Here is a 21506-nt window from a genome sequence, read left to right as displayed (position 1 = left end):
GGCCAGCTCAGCAGTAAGCATCTTTGAGAGTCATATATAACCAGGCATTTATGGGGCTCAGAGGCCCTTTAATCTAAACAGGCCTAGCTACTCTGGCCAGTGGCTTTGGGGTAGGCTTCTGGTTTACCTCTTTAGTTCCCTCTGCTGTGGTGTGAATTTCAAAAGCAGCAGTGAGAGCAGCTGTTAGAAATGTTCAGCCCTCCCAGGTGGCTCTTCATAGACCGGATTAACACAGGCAGGGGAGAGGGATGGCAGGAAAAAGGATTATGCCCTTCCTGCAGGCTGGGAGTCATGAGGAGTTGTTCATTCTCATTCCACAGGATCTCTTGGAGATTGCCACAGGGAGAATGAACGTAGACAGCTGTTTCCTTATGTAAAGTTGGGAGATGTCAATAGAGAGAGGTTATTCGGCCAGTCAAAACACACTCAGCCCATTCTTCCTCTAAATATTTAACCATCTAGAATGGCAAACACTGCTTTATAGCATGTAATAAATTATGTACTGAGATGTGGAGCTGCTCTATGATGGTGTGAGACTCCATCTCAAAAAAAAAAGAAAAATTAGCAATGAAACTTGAAGATCTGAGTTTTCTCTCTCTCTCCTAGTCTGTCCCCATTAGTTCATCACGATTACAGCCTTTTGATTTTCATAGCTAATTGCTGCTTTATGATGGGCCTAAAATAAAGACAACTACTGGAGATTTTGTTGGTAGAAAAGAACGTGCCAATGAGAGTTATGTAGGCAGACACATTCCTTCAGGGAAGGCAAAGGCAAAAGCCAAGGCAAGCCAACGTGTTCCCCCTGGGGAATTCTGCTCATGATATTAAGTGTGGAGTGTCTGCAACAGCCTTGATGGCCAAGACTCAGAAAGGCTATCTAGAAATTTTCCAAAACTGGAGCCAAGATCAATTGTAACAATGGCCAAGAGAGGCAGTTGGCTTCTCAGAAGATGAAAACAGACAAAGCCTCTAAAAACAAGGGAGGATGATAAAAGTGGAAGTTAGTTCAGGATCTATAGCAGATAGGAAACCCAATAGAGTATTGGTCACTAAGTGGCCAAATAAGACTCTAGAAAATAGAGGGCAAGGCATTGGTGAAGGAAATTTGCTCTCAAGATTTTCTCACCAACTACCCCCCAACTCCACCCCTAATTTGCTTTCTTAGGAAACGAGGGCTGTACCAGAAAACAAGTCAGCCTTGGTTCTAATCAGATGCCAGAGAAGGGAGAGAACAAATGAGAATGGACAGTCTTAAGCACAGAAACCAAACCAACTTGAGATCCTGATGGGTCACCCCCAAATCCTGTGTCTGCCCCCCACCCAGGGATCGGCTGTGTGTGGGGGGCCCCCACCTGACGCAGGCCGAGATGAGAAGATAGCAACCCACTAAGCCCCACTCAGAGCAATCTACCTTGCTGTGCTCTCCTGAAAGTTAAAAAGGCAGAAAACTAGTTTTATCTGTAAGAAAATGTTTATTCTTTTGAACCCCACAGGAAAAAAAAAAAAAAAAAGAATGCAGCCAAGACCAGTATTTAACGAAGTGTCCCAAAAGGCAGCAAAATGGGGGAAACCTCAACACAAAGTCAGTGACAATTTTCCATGTTTTTGCACAAAGATGAGAAAATCTATGACAATTCTGAGTAACACTTTCATGGTGACAGTTACACAAGATGATTCAAAAATGCAAAATGGCAGCAACATGCACACCTGGCTAAAGCTAGAAGTATTTTTTTAATCTCAAAATAAGATCTGTGATTTAAAGGATGATTCTTTTTAATACTTCTATTTTACTGACTTGCTTGTCCTACTTAATTTGCTTTAAATGAGACGTACATGCCAATTAACAGGAAATTTTAGAAGAACTACGTCCTTCCAGAATCCATGGCAAGGAAGCAAAACCAATTTATTTGGTTTCTTAATTTTTCCTAGTTTCCAAATACAATTGTGCATTGCCCCCCGCCCCAGTCCCTCCCCCCACCCCCACCCTGATTCTTAAACACTTCCAAAAGTTGCCTGTGCAAACACTTTTCTACCCATGTATAATACACATTTGAAACTGAAATCTTTGTGCAGAGTTTTAAGAGTCTTAAAAAAAAACCCAAAAACAAAACCCCTCCTTGGCACAAGAGCTGAGGAATAGTCAAGCTTCTTTTAAATCATCAAACACAAGATGATGAAAAGTGGAGAAAGCACAGTTAAATGAAATGAAATGAAAAAAAAAAAAAAAAAGCCTAGACCCGCAGCTTTTATTAGCCATCGTTACAGTCTCTCATCCACAAACACTGCCCGGCTCCCTTCCCAGGGCGCTTTACTGGAGGCAAGTGCAAAACACTGTGGTGCTTTCTATTCAAAGAAACAGGAGATGTGGCCGTGGTGGTAACGGACAGCCCAGCTACCCACTAGTTTTACAGCAGGATCCGCAGTGAGCTTGATACAGATAGAGGATAGATGACGGTAAAGGGGGAAAAGAGTTTAAAATTATCAAGTTTCCTCTTGAAATGTCTTTTCCCAAGGCACTGTGAAGAAGACTGCTGCTAGCAATTTTCTAGGACTAAACACACTGATGGGAATATAAATATTTCAAACACAAGCCCTGTTATATTCTTACAGCTAGTTTCATCACTTAGGTCTCTTCTCAGCTTAAATGATGCTCCTTGAATCTGTCTGGTCCTTGGAGGGGCAATCCATTTTTGTTTTCTGTAATATTGACAATCACCTTCTTTAATGCAGCTATAACATCAAAGCTCTGTTAGGTTACTTAACCCTTCACCCTTAAACTAAAAGTTTTCATTATCATCTCATGTGAATCCAATGTGCAGGTTTTGCTTGCTTATTTAAGAATAAAACTAAACAAACGTAAAGGGTTGAAAAGCAAAAACTCTGCTTTTTTTTCCTTCAAGAGGAAACTATGCAAGAATACATAAAAGGCAAAGTTGGCTACTTGAAATCCAAGAATGGTTTTAATGTGTTGGCCGAGAAAAATAAACTGTAAAGTTCTGTGAGGTCTTCTAAAAATTTACAAGAAAAACTGATGGGCAGTTCTAATCAGATTTGGATGTTATCTTCCCCCCCTTTTTAAAAATGACAACAGATACAGTCCCACAAAATACAAGAGAAACTGTTTTTTTTTTTTTTTTATCTTGACTGCCAGAGACGCTCCTTTGCAATGCCTTCCGGTAACCGAATGGGCACAGCACACAGCTGGCCTTCATTTCTTCAGGGGCTGGTAAACAGAGGCATTGGGGTCAAGTCCAGAGGGGCTGGTCTCCACAAATTTGGAAGAGTAGTGGGGGGAAACAGGGCTCAGGGGGCTGGTGGCGGCACTGTATGTTATGCTGGGCATGACGGCCATGACTTCGGCTATCTTCTGTTTTAGGTCCTTGATTTCCTGATCTTTCTGAAGGATTTGTCCTGTAAGATCAAAGACCCATCATTAGTGAAAAGGGAGGCCTCACCCAACACAATGCCCCCAGGGGCCAACCCCTGAGTAGTTTCGGCTCAGTGTGAACAGCTCCAGGTTCAGTGATTTATAGGGGCAGGCAAACTTGTCCTATAATGGGACACACAGTACATATTTTAGGTGTCATGGGCCATATATAGTGTAATATCTTTGTCATCTTTTCTTCCCAGCCATGGAAAAATGTAAAAACCATTCTTCATGGGCACGCAGTACAGGCACAGGTGGCAAGCCAGATTTGGCCCATGGGTCACAGTTTACTGATTCTTGGCTTAAAGCTAAGAAGGGATTCTGTTCATATAAGTGTGATTGATGTAAAGAAGTCAGTTTCCAGGAACCATGTTTTGAACATTGCAGTTACCTATGACAGCGTAAGAGGGCCAGTAATTGTGAACTCCGGCTCCGCCTCTTGAGCTGGAATTTTTTTGAGAGGATAGACTATCTCTGAGTGTCAGACCAAGGAATACAGAATAACCAAGGCCTCAGACTCAGTCACAGTGATATGCTTCTGCCACCAGCCTCTCTGACAGGAAACAGAGGAAGCTCTGTGGCTGCTGCACTGGGGGAGCACTGGTGGGACCCGCATTGCTTGCCCTTGCCTTAGCAACATCACCCCATTTAGCCTTCCAGCACACTTGTCCTCACTATGCTTCAGTTTCTTGATCCAGTCAGCTCCTGCCTACCTCAGGCCACTTCCTGTCCTGTGTGTCTCCTGCTTTCTTTGCAAAGCTAGCTAACACTTGAGGATTCTGTTTCTACTTCCTCAGCAAAACTGTCCCTGAGCCTCCTGTCTAAATTAGCTTCCTACAACTCCTAGATTCTTTTTTTTTTTTTTTGAGATGGAGTTTTGCTTTTGTTGCCCAGGCTAAAGTGCAGTGGCGAGATCTCGGCTCACTGCAACCTCTGCCTCCCAGGTTCAAGCGATTCTCCTGCCTCAGCCTCCCGAGTAGCTGGGATTACAGGTATGCACCACCACGCCCGGCTAATTTTGTATTTTTAGTAGAGACGGGATTTCTCCATGTTGGTCAGGCTGGTCTCAAACTCCCAACCTCAGGTGATCTGCCTACCTCGGCCTCCCAAAGTGCTGGGATTACAGGCGTGAGCTACCGCGCCCAGCCTAACTCCTAGATTCTTAACACACCCTAAACTCCCTTTCTGTCACTTACAATGACAAAGTTAACACATAGAGCTTCATATATGCCAGGCATGCTAAATGCTTATATATACTAACTCTTTTCTTTCTTACAACCCCATGATGGGGGAATTATTATTATCCATTTTATAGATGAGGAAACCGAGGCATAGAGAAGTTGAGTGACTTGCTCAAGGTATACAGCTAGCAACAGAGCCAGGATTCAATTCCACGCAGTCTGTTTCAAGTGTACACTCCTACCTACAGCATTCTTCAATCTCTGGCAACTATTCATTTGGTGATGATCTGTGTCCATCATCTCTCTGCTGGACCATGAGTTCCATGAGGGCAGATACTGTGTCTATCTTTCTTTTTTTTTTTCATTGCTAGCTCCCTATTGCCCAGGCCAGTAGAAAGCTGGAGTTCTACAAGTTGTGTATCTTGCTCAAAGTCATTTAGTTTTCAAAAGGTAGGGCAGGATTTAAACCCAGGACCACTTTGTTCCAAAGCCCCACGTGACTTTCATCATGCTATGTAGCTTCCTGGTCTTCTAGGGACACCAGAAGAAAGACATGGTTAGTATATGTAAAAGCACTTAGAACACTTAGGAGTAGTCTTTCAGAAACTTAAATGCTGGCCAGGTGTGGTGGCTAATGCCTGTAATCCCAACACTTTGGGAGGCAGCAGTGGGTGGGCTGCTTGAGCCCAGGAGTTCAAGACCAGCTTGGGCAACATGACGAAACCCTGTCTCTACAAAAAATACAAAAATTAGCCAGGCTTGGTGGTTCACACCTGTAATCTCAGCTACTCAGAAGGCTGACGCAGGAGGATCACTTGAGCCCAGAAGGCAGAGGTTGTAGTGAGGCAAGATCATGCCAGCTTGGGCGACAGAGACCCTGTCTCAAAAAGAAAAAAAAAAAGAAAACCACAAAAATACATAAAAAAGAAAAAGGTTGCATTTCAGTTGCATTTATTTTGAGATTGCTCATGGGTCCTATAGAAGACAATAATCCATTTGGAATATAAGAAAGCTTGGTGGTATATTTTTTTAAAGGATGTAGTAGAGATGAAAGCCATTTTGGTTTTGTTTTGTTTATTATTATTATTATTTTTTTGAGATGGAGTCTTGCTCTGTTGCTAGGCTGGAATGCAGTGGCGTGATCACTGCTCACTGCAACCTCCACCTTCCAGGTTCAAGCAATTCTCCTGCCTCAGTCTCCCGAATAGCTGGGATTACAGGCGCGTGCCACCATGCCTGGCTAATTTTTATATTTTTACTAGAGACGGGGTTTCACCATGTTAGACAGGATGGTCTCGATCTCCTGACCTTGTGATCTGCCTGCCTCGGCCTCCCAAAGTGCTGGGATTACAGGTGTGAGCCACCGCGCCCGGCCTGAAAGTCATTTTGGAACCAGGATGTAATCAAATGATACAGAAAGTAGGAAGGAGAAAAGCAACAAGAGGTTTGATTTAAATTACAAAGTTGGGTTCTTATTAGAATATCCTGAGCACATCCCTGGAGGGAGGGAGTGGGGAAGACAGCAGTGAAAGCAGCAGAAAGGAACTGCCCCCCTCACTTCCTTCAGGTCCCCTAAGCTTCAAGGAAGCATCAAATATCCTCCTTCTCTTTGAACAAAATAAGCCTCAGATGAAAAAAATACCTAAAAGCATCTGATATATGAGCCACTGTGTCTTTCCCTGCAGATTTAAGTTTGATTTCTTTAATCAGTAACCCAGAAACATACCCAGTGCTTTGGAAAAAGTTCTTTTTGCTTCTTTGTCACTTTATGAGGATTTCTGGGCTGACAGCAGAGCACACAGTCTGAGCTGGGAAGCCAAGCTCTGCTGGCTACTCTGAGGCCAGGTGCTGCTTCACTCCAGGGGGAATCTTTTCCAAGTTTGCAAAACCAAGTAAACAGGGTTGAAGCAGAGAGGGGTGGCCACTCCTCAGGGAGCTAAGCTGGGCAGGCAAAAAAAAGTGAGTGTAAAGTCAGAAGCTCAGCTTCAAAGCAGGATTCCTGGGAACCTTCTTAAATGCCTTTCCTTGAGTCCACAGATTAAAGCAGTGTGACTCTCAAACTCCTTCTCTTGCTCAATCACCAGTGCCATCCCAAGCCACTCCTGCACTTCACTAACTTCTCACGACTTCTAAATCCAACCCCTTACTCCCAGGGGTTTGGGCCTCTGTCTTTGGTTTAGGCCCAAAGTTCCCACTGACTGACGAATATTTCCTACTTGGGTTTCTAGGGAGTACCTTCAAATCAAAACATCCAAAACCAAACTTATTCTTCCTTTACTCCTTAAATCTGTTCTGCTCTCCTTCCTTGGTTCCAACAACCCTGTCCTTCCAGAATTCTCAGGCACCTCCACTCTCCACTCACCTGTCTGGCCCGTCTGCCCTCCCCATACTTATCATGTCTTAGAGGACAGTGGTAGCTTCCTCACAGTCTGTCTCCACTCAGTCTCAACCCTTCCATCTGTCTTTCACATTGCTATAGGAGGGAGATTTCCCACCTACCAGCCTGAACACATCCCCTCCTTCTTCCCTCAGGAAGATCTAGGGAATACTCTCTCTAGTATGGCTTTATTCATGGTCCCCTACCCTCCCACTCTTTCCTTCCCGGCCCCCAGCTTAAGGCTGCTGGACTGCTCACCTGAACATCCTGGCACCTTCTTTCCTTTGCTTATACTACTTCCTCAGGCAACATGTTCTTTCTTGGCATTCTCTGCTCTTGAAATTCATCCTCAAAGCCCACTCAAAGGCCCCTCCTTCACGAGGCCTTCCCTGATCTCTCTCCTCTGGCTGTTCTAGCCCCCTGCCTCTACCTCAGGCCTCTTACTTTTCTGCTGGGCTCACCCTAGTTCAGCAATTCTCAAAGTACAGTCAGGGTCCACAGGCTCAAAACTACCTTCATAATAGTACTGAGATGTTATTTCCCTTCTTCATGCTCATTCTGTCACAAGTGTAAGTGGAGTCTTCTAGAAATTAGGTGGACTGTGAAATCACAACAGAATGAATCTAGAAACAGAGATAAGAAACTATCTGGCTGGGTGCGGTGGCTCACGCCTGTAATCCCAGCACTTTGGGAGGCCGAGGCAGGCAGATCACAAGGTCAGGAGATCGAGACCACCCTGGCTAACATGGTGAAACCCTGTCTCTACTAAAAATACAAAAAATTAGCCGGGCTTGGTGGCGGGAGCCTGTAGTCCCAGCTACTCAGGAGGCTGAGGCAGGAGAATGGCGTGAACCCGGGAGCTGGAGATTGTAGTGAGCAGAAATCACGCCACTGCACTCCAGCCTGGTTGACAGAGCAAGACTCTGTCTCAAAAAAAAAAAAAAAGAATGGAACTATCTTTTATGAAGTCAGACATTACAGAGATCTGCTAAATGTAAAATAATGCCACTTTTTTCAGGAATTTTTTTGTTTTGGAAAATAGAGTTTTAAATAAAAAAGTTGTATTAATATGTAATATGTTTGCATGTTATTTTAAAATGAATAATAAATTACTTTGGCTGAACACAGTGGCTCATGCCTGTAATCCCAACACTCTGGGAGGCTGAGATGGGAGGATCTCTTGAGCCCAGGAGTTCAAGATCAGCCTGGGCAACAAAGTGAGACCTCGTCTCTAGAAAAAAAATAGAAAAAAAAATTAGCTGGGCATGGTGGCATGCCTATAGTCACAGCTACCAGGGAGAGGGTGAGATGAGAGGGTCACTTGAGCCCAGAAGGTCAAGGCTACAGTAAGTTGAGATTGTGCCACTGCACTCCAGCCTGGGTGACAGAGCAAGACCCCGTCTTGAAAATAAATAAATAAACGTTTTAAGTTTTAATTTCTAGTAGGTAAATATTGATAGATAGAATCCACTTGAAATAAACCTCTTTGGGGTAATAATTTTAAGAGTGTAGAGGGGTCCCTAAGACAAAAGTTCACACACCATGTTGTCTTCATCTTTGCCTCCCCCAGAGCTTCTAGGACAATGCTTTGCACACAGTGACTACTCTGTCAGTCCCCGTTGAAATATTCTTTATTTTAGAGACAGGGTTTCGCTATGTTGCCCAGGCTAGTCTCAAATTCCTGGGCTCAAGTGATCCTCCTGCCCCAGCCTCCTGAGCAGCTGGGACTATGGGCAGGCACCGACACAGACCACCATGCCTTGCTTGAAATACTCTTTTCTTTCCACTAAGTCAACCATTTGAAAATTCTTTTCAGTACTCTATTTTATGCAGTACTCTATTTAGTACTCTATAGAGTACTCTATTTTTTCAGTACTATACTCAATTTAGTACTCTGATTGGATAGCTAATCAAGTTCTTGGACAAAAATCCAAATTTACTTTCCTTAGGTCATGCCATGCCTCTGTTCAGAAGCCTTCCAGTGCTCCCCTATGGCACTCACGGTAAAACCCTAAGTTCTTTCCATGGGCCTCAAGTCCCACACAATCTGGCTGCTGCTACTCCTGCCTGCTCTGACAACTCTCCCCATCATCACACAGGCTACAACCCCCATCCTCTGCCAGCACAGTACCCACGCTCCCCCGCCGGGCTTTTCACTTGCTGCCCCCTCCCGGGAAGTGCTTTCCTCCAGCTTTTTACACGGCTCACTCCTGCTCTCTTCCTTTGGGTCTCTGCTCAAATACCACCTACTCAAGGGATTTTCCATGATTGCCATGTTAAAAAGGGAGACCCCTGCCACATACATTCTGCCTCGCCACGGCTTTATTTCCATCATTGCACCTACTGCCAACTGACATACTCCCTGCTGGCTTGTTCATCACCTGTCATCGCCAGGGCTGTATTCTCAAGGAATCTTATGGTGCTTGGCACAAAGTAGGTCTCAGTAAATATCGGCAAAGTGGATGACCATGGCCTACTCTCCAGACTCTCCCCTGCGGCTCCCTCATTCGTAACCTCTGCTCCAGTCAAACAGGCTAGCTGCAGCTTGGAACACATCAAGCCCCACCAGCTCCCAGTCCTTGCCTAAGCTGTTTCTTCCATTTAGACCCCTCTACCTCTCACCATCCACCATACTGCTGCTTCACTGGGCTAACTCCTCATCATTCAGGCCCCAGCTCAGACATCAGCTCCCCTGGGGAAGGGCCCTCTCCAACTCCCCAGACTAGTTTCGTCCCTGCCTCTTTCTATGTTCCCACAGACTCCGTATATACTTCTACATAAGCACCTTTTGATGCCTCTGCAGTTCTCTACTTCAACAACACTAAGCTCCTTCAACACAGAAATCATACTATTCTCTGTATGCCCTGCACTTGACATGTTCTCATCTCAAAATATGTCTGCAAATGAATTAATGTGATAGTTCCTATATTTCAATGTTGGGCACTTACCAAGACCCTTGAAGAGAAAACTGAAATGCCCTTTGGTTGAGAGCTCTCAGGAGAGGTCTGGCCTGTGCATCCCCGTGCACTATCAGTCACACCACCTCACCAGGGGCCCACGCTCTCCTACCTTGGGCAATCTCGAGCTGCCGCTTTGCATCGCCCAGTGCGGAGAACAGGTCCAGCTTGATTCTCGTCTCTGCGCTTAAGCTGTTCTCCAGGTGCTGTGTTTTGTCTTGCATGGCTGAGAGGGCTGACATTAACACCTCAGTGTCCTTCTCATTTTCCTTATATTTCCGAAGCTCCTATCAATATCATCAAAACAGCAATGCTACAAGGTAGTTTTGGCATCGATGTCTATAAATTAGCCTGAAATCACAAATTAAATCCCACTATTCTTGGTCTGGCCACTAGAACACAAAATTCTGGTGTTTCATGGGTTTAGGCAAGTGCTAAATGTGTTCATATGGCAATATGCACATACAAAAACATTTAGAAGATAATCATTTGACTGTGTTGGGCATGTGTCTAGATAACAATGGAATCTGCTTTCAAATAAAACACTTTTCTTACAGGCCTAATTCAGAACCACGGAGAACTTTTTTCCTTGCTGGCCATGTGCAAATTATTATAATGCTGTAATCAAACTTGCCAAAACTTTTCTCTCAACCTGCACTAAAAATTGTAAAAATGTTAATTATTTTGACAGGGCATGCTGCAGAATAAGTCCACTTGTTAACGTAGATAATATATACAGATATTTGAATTTTTTCTTTTTAACAGAAAAATTCAAACTTATTACAGAGAATTTAGGAATACAGAAAAATTCAAAGTAGAAAATGAAAATTACTAATACCAACACTAAAAAATTTTATATTTCTTTTAATCTTTCATGCATGTGTATCTTTTAGCATAAGTGAAATATTACATGTACAGTTTTGTACAGTCTTTTAAAAACTAAATGATTTCAACTATTGTCTGAAAATAAAATTTTTATTGGCTATGCAATATTCCTCAATGTTTACATACCAAAATTTAAATGACTCTCCTATTGTTAAGACTGTTTTCAATTTTTTTACATTTTTATACCACTACAATGAATGTCTCTGTACATCACTCATTGGTGAGATTTTAAAATATTTATTTACCTTAGGCAGGGTTCCTAAAAAAGGTAAATACTTAAAAAGTGCAAGATCTTTTACAGAAAGTTACATTTCCACCAGCAATGTAAGAAGCCTATTTTGTTGCATCCTCACCATGACTGATATTCTCATTTAAAAATTATTTGCTAATTTCATAGGAGAAAAATGATATCTAATTTTAATCTGCATGTATTTTATTATTGGTGAGTTTATATTTTTATGATCTTATCAGTCACCTGTATTTCCTCTGAATTATTTGTTCACATCCTCAACCTATTATTCTATATATTTGAGCTTTCCTTAGCAACTTTTATGAGCTACATATATGTTGAGAATATTAGTTCCTTATTTATAATATTTGTTGCAATATGTGTACCTTCCCCAATTGATTTTTTCATTTATTATTATGATTTTTGCTTTGTGATTTTTTTCCATTGCTTTTATGTTTAGAAAATCTTTCCCTTGTTTCAAGGTCAAGTATATTTCCACCTAGTTTTTAAAAAATCATTTATTCTTTGTTTTTTTCTGCCGTCAGCTCTTCATCTGGAATTTCTTTATATGTGGTATGAGATGAGCTTCTAATTTTTTTTCCTCCAGTCATTTAGCTATTCCAAAGCCTTTTACTGACTAATCCTTACCTTTCCCATCTGTCTCTGATGCCACCTTTGCTTTTTTTGGTATTTTTTTCAGTACTGTACTCCAGATCATCATTCTAGTCCACTGACTTGAGGGTAATTTTTCACTTGTCTCACCTGGCTCAAATTACTGTAACTTTACAATATGTGACATTAGTTTAAATGACAAATACTTGGCTAAAGTACACACAGCCCACAAAACAGCCTATATCCATAGCACTAGCACCTTTCCTCATCATTCACTGCTATGAACAGCAATCTGCGAGGCTCAGAGCCATGCAGGAGGGTCAATCCCCTGGCAACAGAAAGAGGGTTGGGGCTAAAAGGAGGTATGTAAGTTCCAAAGGACTCTAATCTGGCCTATAACCTGAAAAAGTTAAATGAATCTACAGCAAGTTAAATCCTGGTATAAAACATACCAAGGGATTGTCAACATTTCTGGCTTGTATTAGAATCTGGCTACATTAATATGACTTGAAATGAGTTGGACAAGATTAGAACTTCAAATCTTTTTGTCACATAGAGATTTTTCAGATGCAATGAGATTTGATCTGTATTAAAAGGCATTATCTCTACACTGCAACACAGAGCACAAGTTTAGCATAAAAGTGGAATTCAAGTACAAGGGAAGTCTTTTGTTCCCCCCTTACCTGGACTTTCAGTTCTAGTTCTCTGATTTGGTCTTCTTTCACCTTCATGTCCATTGTGAGCTTCTTGCCCTCTGCTTCTAGTTCTCTGATCCGATTCCGTAAGGTTTCGGTGCATTCTCCCCTTTTGAAAAAGAAGAGAAGGAAATAAAATGATTTAAAAGACTATAGGTTGGGGCTAGGCACAGTGGCTCAGGCCTGTAATCCCAGCACTTTGGGAGGCCAAGGCGGGTGGATCATTTGAGGTCAGGAGTTCGAGATCAGCCTGACAAGCATGGTGAAACCCTGCCTCTACTAAAAGTACAAAAAAAATTGTCTGGGCATGGTGGTATGTGCCTGTAGTCCCAGCTATTGGGGAGGCTGAGGCAGAAGAATTGCTTGAACCCAGGAGGTGGAGGTTGCTGCGAGCCCAGATCGTGCCACTGCACTCCAGCCTGGGCGTCAGAGTGAGGCTCCATCTCAAAAAAATAAATAAATAAAAATTTTTAGGCCGGGCGCGGTGGCTCAAGCCTGTAATCCCAGCACTTTGGGAGGCCGAGGCGGGTGGATCACGAGGTCAGAAGATCAAGACTATCCTGGCTAACATGGTGAAACCCCGTCTCTACTAAAAATACAAAAAACTAGCCGGGCGTGGTAGCGGGCACCTGTAGTCCCAGCTACTTGGGAGGCTGAGGCGGGAGAATGGCGTGAACCCGGGAGGCAGAGCTTGCAGTGAGCTGAGATCATGCCACTGCACTCCAGCCTGGGAGACACAGAGAGACTCCATCTCAAAAAAAAAAAAAATTTTTTTAAAAAGATTATAGGTTGGTTGGGTACAGTGGCTTATGCCTGTAATCACAGCAATTTGGGAGGCCAAGGTGGGTGGATCGCTTGAGGTCACGAGTTCAAGACCAGCCTTGCCAACATGGCAAAACTCCGTCTCTACTAAAAATACAAAAATTAGCTGGGTGTATTGGCACGTGCCTGTGATCCCAGCTACTCAGGAGGCTGAGGCAGGAGAATCGCTTGTACCCGTGAGGCAGAGGCTGCAGTGAGCTGAGATGGTGTCACAGCACTTCAGCCTAGGTGACAAAGTGAGACTCTGTCTCAAAAAAGAGAAAAAAAACCCCAAAAAACTATAGGTTTACTTATACTGTGGGATTTATATTTCTTTTACACTCCAGGGACTGTCAGGTTTTAGCTTTTGGCTCAGTCTGCTCACTTCTCTGTGTCCTTTCATAATTTCAATAATACTCTAAAATAATTGGGCCGGGCATGGTCGCTCATGCCCGTAATCCCAGCACTCCTAAGGCCAAAGTGGGAAGATTGCTTGAGCCCAGAGTTTGTGATCAGCCTGGGCAACATAGAGAGACCCTGTTTCTACAAAAAATTTAAAAAATAGCTGGGCATAGTAGCACATGCCTGTAGTTCCAGCTACTCAGGAGGCTAAGGCAACAGCACAGCTTGAGACCAGGAGTTTGAGGTTAAAGTAAGCTATGATTGTACCACTGCACTCCAGTCTGGGTGACAGAATGATACCCTGTCTCAAAATACATACATATAAACAATAATTATTATTGAGTGTCTAGATGAGCCAGACACTAAGGTACTTTACCCATACTACCTTCTTCAATACTTACAACAACCTAGGGTATATTTATCCCATTTTCCAGATAAGAAAACTGAGGCTACATAGATAAAATACTAGTTCAAGGTTACCTAGTTTTCAGGTCATAGAACAGGGATAAGAACTGAGGTTTTTTGGCTTCCCAATCCAGCAAACTTCCCACCAGGCCATAAGACTTGAGACAATACACACAAAGCCAGATAGAACTGAATATGTACTATCTCCAGCAGGGGGCAGTGAACTAGAAAAAAAAATTCCCCCCACTTTTGAGGGGCTATGCATTGGGACTTTTGCCTTTCTTGTCATAAAGTTGCCACAAGCCTGAAATAAATAGAAAAATAAGGGCACACCGTTAAGCTGCTTCTCGGGGCTATCATAAGGTTGAGCTAAAAGAGATGATAGCAATGGTCAATCCGAAGCTGGAACTATCTAGGTTGCAGAAACAGCCCAATGAAGAAAGTAGGTGTTCTCTGCCTACCAAAAAGGAAGGTCCAGTCAGAGATTTATGCCCTGAGATTTACTGAGTAAGTTATGGCAGGCCTGGTGTGGTAGCTCACGCCTGTAATCCCAGCACTTTGAGAGGCCAAGGTGGGCGGATCATCTGAGGTCAGGAGTTCGAGACCAGCCTGGCCAAGATGGTGAAACCCCATCTCTACTAAAAATACAAAAATTTGCTAGGCGCAGTGGCAGGAGCCTGTAATCCCAGCTACTTGGGAGGCTGAGGCAGGAGAATTGCTTGACCCTGGGTGGCAAATATTGCAGTGAGCTGAGATCGTGCCACTGCACTCCAGCCTGGATGACAGAGTGAGACTCCGTCTCAAAAAAAAGGAAAAAAAGAATAAGCTATGGCAAACAAGGACTGTCTGGGATAAGATAAATAAGCTTAACTGGAAGCAAAAGGAATTTGAGGTAGACATTGAAACCAACTTACTGATTCTCAGGCATGGGAGACACTAAGCAATATGGTTAAGGAACTGCTATGTCCTCCTGAGAGGAATTTCTCAGAAAGGGCAGGTGCTGGATGAATTGAGGAGAGAGGAGAGCAGTCATTACTAGATGACTGTTCAGAAACATCTCCTGCAAGTGTAAGTGCTTCAGAATGCGGATACATCTTCAAACAAACAACCCCACATTGTAGGCAGGCTAGTCAAGGGCCTTGTAAGTCCGTATAGATGCTGATGGGCCAAGCCAGCTCAGCCATCTGCTGAGGGGAGGCAGGATCACACAGGAGAGAGTTCTAATTTGCTGTTATTTCCTAAAAGGTGAAATGATTCACCAATTATTCTGCAAATGCCAGAACCCACAAAGAAGGCTATCAACATGCCAAAAGTTAAATTATTTAACTTTAATTACAACAAAGCAAAATTCAAGGAAGAATTACAGTTGAATTATACCATGTAGATACAAATTAGGACGGAATTTAAAAGTGAAATAAGTAATAATTTACCCTCGCTCTATATCTGCAAACACCTAACTGACTCCCATATGCAGAGGGACTTCACTAGTCAAAAAAACAAAGGAAAAAGTGGTAAGTGAAGTAGAAGCAAAAAGGAAAAAAAAAAAAGCTCTTAACTATCTAATAGTTTTTGGAATACTTGCACACAGGGGTACTTTCCAGTGGTATAGGAGGTAGTCCCCAGTTTTCATTATGCCACAAATGTAACTCCATCTAGTAGAGACGTATGTTTCACTTTTTTTCCATTTCATTTGACAGTCTGCTGATATCCATTTGAGCAGCCAGTACACAGTGCTTGGGCAACCAAGATTTCATCTTTCTTCCATTTTAAGATACAAACTTCAGAAACACATATACCTGAGAGTGGAGAGTAATGATAGCTCTCTAAAGGGAACGAACCTCCAGATGGAATCTCTCAATGCACTTAGTAATCATCAGCCTGACAAAAAGTGACTGGAAACCTCGTTACGAGCAGTACTTTGCCTCCCAGGTATGGGAAACGTGGTGATTCCCTCATCCCACTTTATAGATGAGGTCACTGAGGGATGAAACTGTTATAAGATAGTGCAAGCTTGAGTAGATGGAGTTTAAATCAGCTAATAAAACAGTACTTAAAAGCAATCCATCTGTGCATGATTGCTGTACATCTAATCCTGCCCAAGGCATCAAATTCCCATGTCTTTGTTGGCAAAGGAAAGCCAACCTTGGACTAAACACTCAGGTGACATGGACGTACCTAGATGCAGCAGCAAATGCAACAGCCCGGGCAGCAGTGGCTTCTTCTAACTTCTTCCTTTTTTTCTCTTCCATTAACTGTTTTTCTACAAAACTTCGGGCTTCCTGCTCAGCTTTTAGTTTTTTCTCCAACTGGCTGATATTCTGCTTGTCTTTTTGCTTCATTTGCACAGCATTATGTAACCTATATGGAAATGATTGTCATATAAAGTCTTAAAATTACAAATGCCCACTATAAACCCTTGAGAAACATCTCTTTATCACTTTAAGGCCAATTAAACAAGAGGTTTAAACAGCAAGTCAAAAATGTCAACTACCAGAATGCCTGAGGAAAACACATTGTCATTATTCCTTAATAATTCCTAAACACCAATAAACAAGCTGCCTTACAAAACAGAGATTCAGACCTAGCCTCTGCTCTATTCAAGTAAGTGATCTACAGAAGGTCATCCAGAAAACAGGGTAAAACAAATTTCAAACACAGGGGAAGATAATTGTATAACTAATTCTAATGTTCCAGAGCACCCCGAAAGAACTTCACTCCCACCAAAGAACCACTGATGGGACCAGCCCCAGTGAAACTGAGGTAAGGGGTGGAAAGGGGAAGGTTTTTATTTTTCTTGAATACAATTTTGCTGTAGCCTACTACAGCTTTTCCTTTCCAGCTCAGGATGTTTGCTCACAGTGTCCCCAAATCCTCTTTTAGAGTCACAGGATGCTTAATTTCAGATAGAAATTTCAGTCATATTTCCTGCTTACTACCACCCCCAGCTTTACCAATCAGCATGAGGTGAGTTTATCATTGGGATGTTCTCTACATATCAGTGTGGCCGCAAGTGCTGGTCAGAGGCAATGGAGAGGTTATTTGCCACTACCACGGGCACACATTGCTGGGAGATTTAAAAAAAGAAAAAAGGACAGACCCACACTGAGTCAAGAAGTAATTCCAGAATGAACTAATCAAAAGCCTAAAAGAATTCACACAGAAGGCCTGGCTTTTTGCCTGCCTTTTCAAAGAAAATCAAAGTTCAATGTTATCTTTTAGTTCTGGCAATAAAAGTAAACATAGTCAAATCCTCTAGAAACTTTCACTCAAAGGAGCAAAATTTTCAAACTGTGGCAGAACTACTTCTTGTCAGTTTTACTATCCAAAAACTCAATAACTATTTTAGACTAAGAAGTTATTAAATGAGAGAAGACAAAAATAGTAATATTAATAAACTGTTTTGTGGCAATGAAATAAGTTTTTATAGATTTTATAAACGTTGAGTATCTGGTACTAAATAAAGTATTTTAAACATTTTATTTAAAAACCTCTCAGCGGGTCTCTGTCACCATGAATCTTGTGCTCCAACCCCTGGAAACAAAAAAAGCAGTGAAGCTGCTGGGCTTATGGCCAAAGGCCTAAAAGGTGCACCTACTTGTTCTGCAGCAGCTCATTCTCCTGCCGAAGCTGGCCCATTTCTGAGCGGATCCCTCGCTCGGTGCTCGAAAGGGAGCTGATCTGACTGCGGAGCTCTTGTTCCACTTGTCTGCTGGCTTGCAGGTCAGCCTTTAACTTTTTAATGTCTTGTTCCAGCCTAGGAGAAGGAGAAATGTGGCATTTTCATCTAGGTGAGGGCACCCACAGAGCTGGGAGGGACCTGGTAGGGGTCCTGGACTGCTGGGTGAATGGCAGAAGGACCCTGCTGGCAGTTCCTGCCATCATGAGGACTCCTGTCTGCAGTTGGGTTAATTTTGTTGAGTGATTCCACCTGGGTCCCTACCTCTTCCCACTGGGGTGTAACTTTCAACTTCCCCCAAATGTGTATGAATATTGACAGGTGAGTATGGTGCTTGTAAACATCCATCTGAGCTGCTGATAAAAGAGAAGCGGACGGCAGAGAGGATGGCTGAAGACTAAAGGCTCCCTTCCTACTGGTGGCTTTTCATGCCCTCAGCGAGGGAAATATGTCCAAACAACCCGCTCATGACCTAGCACTTAATGCTTTGAGCTATTTTGATAGATCAGAATCTACTGTCTGAGACTCTGTCCCACCATGCGCCTAGAAGAAAACTATCTGCGACGACCTTCAGAAATTGCTAGCATCCTTGCTGAATGACGTTCACACCCTCTTGTGATTGCGGCAGAAGAGTTCACGAGACTCAACAACAATGAAAAAAGGAACGAATTACATGCTCTAAGAATCATAAGAGAACTCCATCTATAAAATGAAGCCTATCTTTTCTCCTCAATTTCTTACTCTTGTTTCACCTATTTTCTTTACTGCAGTAATAGTTTCACTTTAAGTGACAGGTATTGGAGACCTACCATGCGTATGTAGTGCTGAAAATGGTAAACAAAAACTATAAAATTGGCCGGGCGCAGTGGCTCATGCCTGCAATCCCAGCACTTTGGGAGCCCGAGGCGGGCGGATCACCTGAGGTCAGGAGTTCAAGACCAGCCTGGCCAACGTGGTGAAACCCCCTCTCTACTAAAGGTACAAAAATTAGCTGGGTGTGGTGGCGGGCGCCTGTAATCCCAGCTACTCAGGAGGCTGAGGCAGGAGAATCACTTGAACCCAGGAGGTGGAGGTTGCAGTGAGCCGAGATCGTGCCACTGCACTCCAGCCTGAGTGGCAAAAAACAAAAAACAAATAAACGAAAACTATAAAATCAAGTCTCTTTTTTCGTGGGAAAACTTCACAATTAGGAACCAAGACAGAGAGAGGAACCAAGAAATACATAATTTAAATGATTAAACAATAACACAAGGAAGGCCATGATTAAATATATGCTAGAAGGAATAACAACAACAGCTACTATTTAATGAGAACTTACAGGTCAGGCACTATTCTATAGTGTTTAATCCTATGAACTCATTTAATCTGTAAAACTATTTAATATGCACAAAAACAGGAAATACAACTCCTATTCCCATTTTTACAGATGAAGAACTCCAGGCTAGGAAAGGATGCAGCCCAAGGTCATCCAGGCAGTCTAACTCCAGAGTCCACTCTCTTCACCATTAGACCAAACTATAGCCACATCATCCACAGCATGGTAGAGGAAGTACTATGTGAGTCTGAGGAGAGAAGACTGGGAAAGGCTTTGCAGAGCAGGTAGAGATTGATTGGGCCCTGATGTTTGGATAGGATTTGGAGAAGTAGAAGAGGAGGAGGGGGCATCCTAAATGAGGGGAGAAATGTATTAATAAACTCAAAGGCAAGAACAGCCATAGACATGTGCGGGCAAGCCATTGGTCTGGCTTCTGAGAAAGGCTTGTACTGGGGAGAGAGTAGGAAAGGATAGAACAGATCTGGTAGACAGGACTGTGGAGAGTGGTGCTGAAGGTCAGGTCAAGGATGGCTGCCATGTGAGGAGGAGTTGAGAATGAAAGAAAAATTAGATCTACAGAGGCTAGATCTCAATAATTTTGTAGTTATTACTTTCATTTTTTAAATATCTTCCTACCACAAACTATTCTAAATAAATATTTATTTAGAAGAGGCTTTTTCCATTAGGATACAAACTCACAGGTAGGTAAAGTCAGTTTGCTCTGACGAGACTCTTACTCATGTCACTAATTCAACATACCAACAGAACCAAGATTTCTGAAGGGCAATGGTGATCTCTTTGGAACTGTCAGCTCCAAAGACTACGTCCTTAGAGACATATTTTATTAAGCACTAAATCCCCAGAGCCCTCCACAGTGATCAACGCTTACTCAATAAATGTTGCCTGACACAGAGCAGCTTTATTTACATATCTACCTTTAGGCAACTTAAAAAACCCCCAAAACCCCAAATCATAAAACACTGACAGTCACCTTGCAGGTGCAAGTAGCCAGTCCTCCCGTCCAGTGCCTGGGAGCATGGCCTAGAAACCTTTTGTTCCAAAGGCACTGCTGGGTGTCCTGACAGCTTGCTCCCCAGGGAAAGGTCACAAGTCGACATCATGCCACACTTTCCCTAGTGCTTGGGTTATTACAGTTGAATGTACTCTCAGAACTGCTCTAAACAATTACATATCAGCATTTATACCATCACCATACTGTCTCTCATTCACTCCCAAGTAGCCCAAAGAATATATTCTGAAAGAGGTCAATGCTGTCAGGCTATCTTCATTAAGAAATTTGGCTGGCCGGGCGCGGTGGCTCAAGCCTGTAATCCCAGCACTTTGGGAGGCCGAGACGGGCGGATCACGAGGTCAGGAGATCGAGACCATCCTGGCTAACACAGTGAAACCCCGTCTCTACTAAAAATACAAAAACTTAGCCGGGCGAGGTGGCAGGCGCCTGTAGTCCCAGCTACTCGGGAGGCTGAGGTAGGAGAATGGCGTGAACCCGGGAGGCGGAGCTTGCAGTGAGCTGAGATCCGGCCACTGCACTCCAGCCTGGGTGACAGAGCGAGACTCCGTCTCAAAAAAAAAAAAAAAAAAATTTGGCTGAAAAACGTGTTAGGTAATTTGTCTTTCTTGAGAAGCTGATTTGACAGTCTGAGGATTGCGTTTTCAGTAGAAAGGGTGAGTTTTTAGGTGAAAATAGTGGCTAAGCATGGTTTAGTAATAGAGTTTAGGATCAGAGTTCTAGATTCAGCTCTGGCACCAACTTTCTAACCCTGCACAAGGCGTGTAATCTTCCAGGCCTCAGTTTCCTCATCTACGGCTGTTACCTCTAAAGTTCCTTCCAGTGTGGGCTAGGATTTCTAGACCTGACACACTTACAGATGGCTTGCTGATTTGCCTCTTTAGATTAGCAAACTGAGCTGTATCACACACAGATGCACAGGAATCAAGTTCCACACCAGTGGAACCAGTTGCTGGGGCAAAACATATGCCACAGTTGGGAATGAAAGAAAAATTAAATCTGTAGAGGTTAGATTGCAAGAATTTTGTAGTTGTTACTTTCTTTCATTTTTTAATCTTTTCCCACCACAAACTAGAAATAAGAATATTTACTCTGAGTGAAATTTTAGAGTTCCTTGAAAAATGTAAAAATCCAAGGAGCAGTTATGAGACCAAAAAGCGTAAAATATCTAGAGTACAACTTCTGAAGATCAAAGAACATTTTATATATATATATATATATATATATATTTTTTTTTTTTAATTTAACCAAGTCTCACTCTGTCGCCTGAGCTGATCTCGGCTCACTGCAATCTCCCACTCCCGGGTTCAAGCGGTTCTCCCGCCTCAGCCTCCTGAGTAGCTGGGATTACAGATGCCCACCACCACACCCAGCTAATTTTTGTATTTTTAGTAGAGACGAGGTTTCACCATGTTGGCCAGGCTAGTCTTGAACTCCTGACCTCCTTCAGGTGATCCACCCGCCTTGGCCTCATAAAGTGCTGGTATTACAGGTGTGAGCCACCATGCCCAACC

General features: G+C 43.0%; 1 protein-coding gene across 2 annotated transcripts in view; it reads right to left on the bottom strand.

The window, feature by feature from the left end:
- Window positions 1-1452: 1452 nt before the first annotated feature.
- The window catches only part of MACO1 (macoilin 1), a 71023-nt gene continuing 50969 nt past the window's right edge, over window positions 1453-21506 (bottom strand). For both annotated transcript variants that reach the window (XM_025363730.1, XM_025363737.1), the window contains 5 exons: window positions 17567-17725; window positions 16147-16329; window positions 12352-12472; window positions 10055-10229; window positions 1453-3411 (listed from right to left, as the gene is read on the bottom strand). In XM_025363730.1, the coding sequence (XP_025219515.1) occupies window positions 3209-3411; window positions 10055-10229; window positions 12352-12472; window positions 16147-16329; window positions 17567-17725 (841 nt within the window). In that variant the 3' untranslated portion in view covers window positions 1453-3208. The remainder of the gene's footprint in view (window positions 3412-10054; window positions 10230-12351; window positions 12473-16146; window positions 16330-17566; window positions 17726-21506) is intronic.

Source organism: Theropithecus gelada, chromosome 1 (assembly GCF_003255815.1).
Source record: "Theropithecus gelada isolate Dixy chromosome 1, Tgel_1.0, whole genome shotgun sequence".
NCBI classification, from domain to species: domain Eukaryota; kingdom Metazoa; phylum Chordata; class Mammalia; order Primates; family Cercopithecidae; genus Theropithecus; species Theropithecus gelada.
This window is presented reverse-complemented; position numbering and strand designations above follow the sequence as displayed.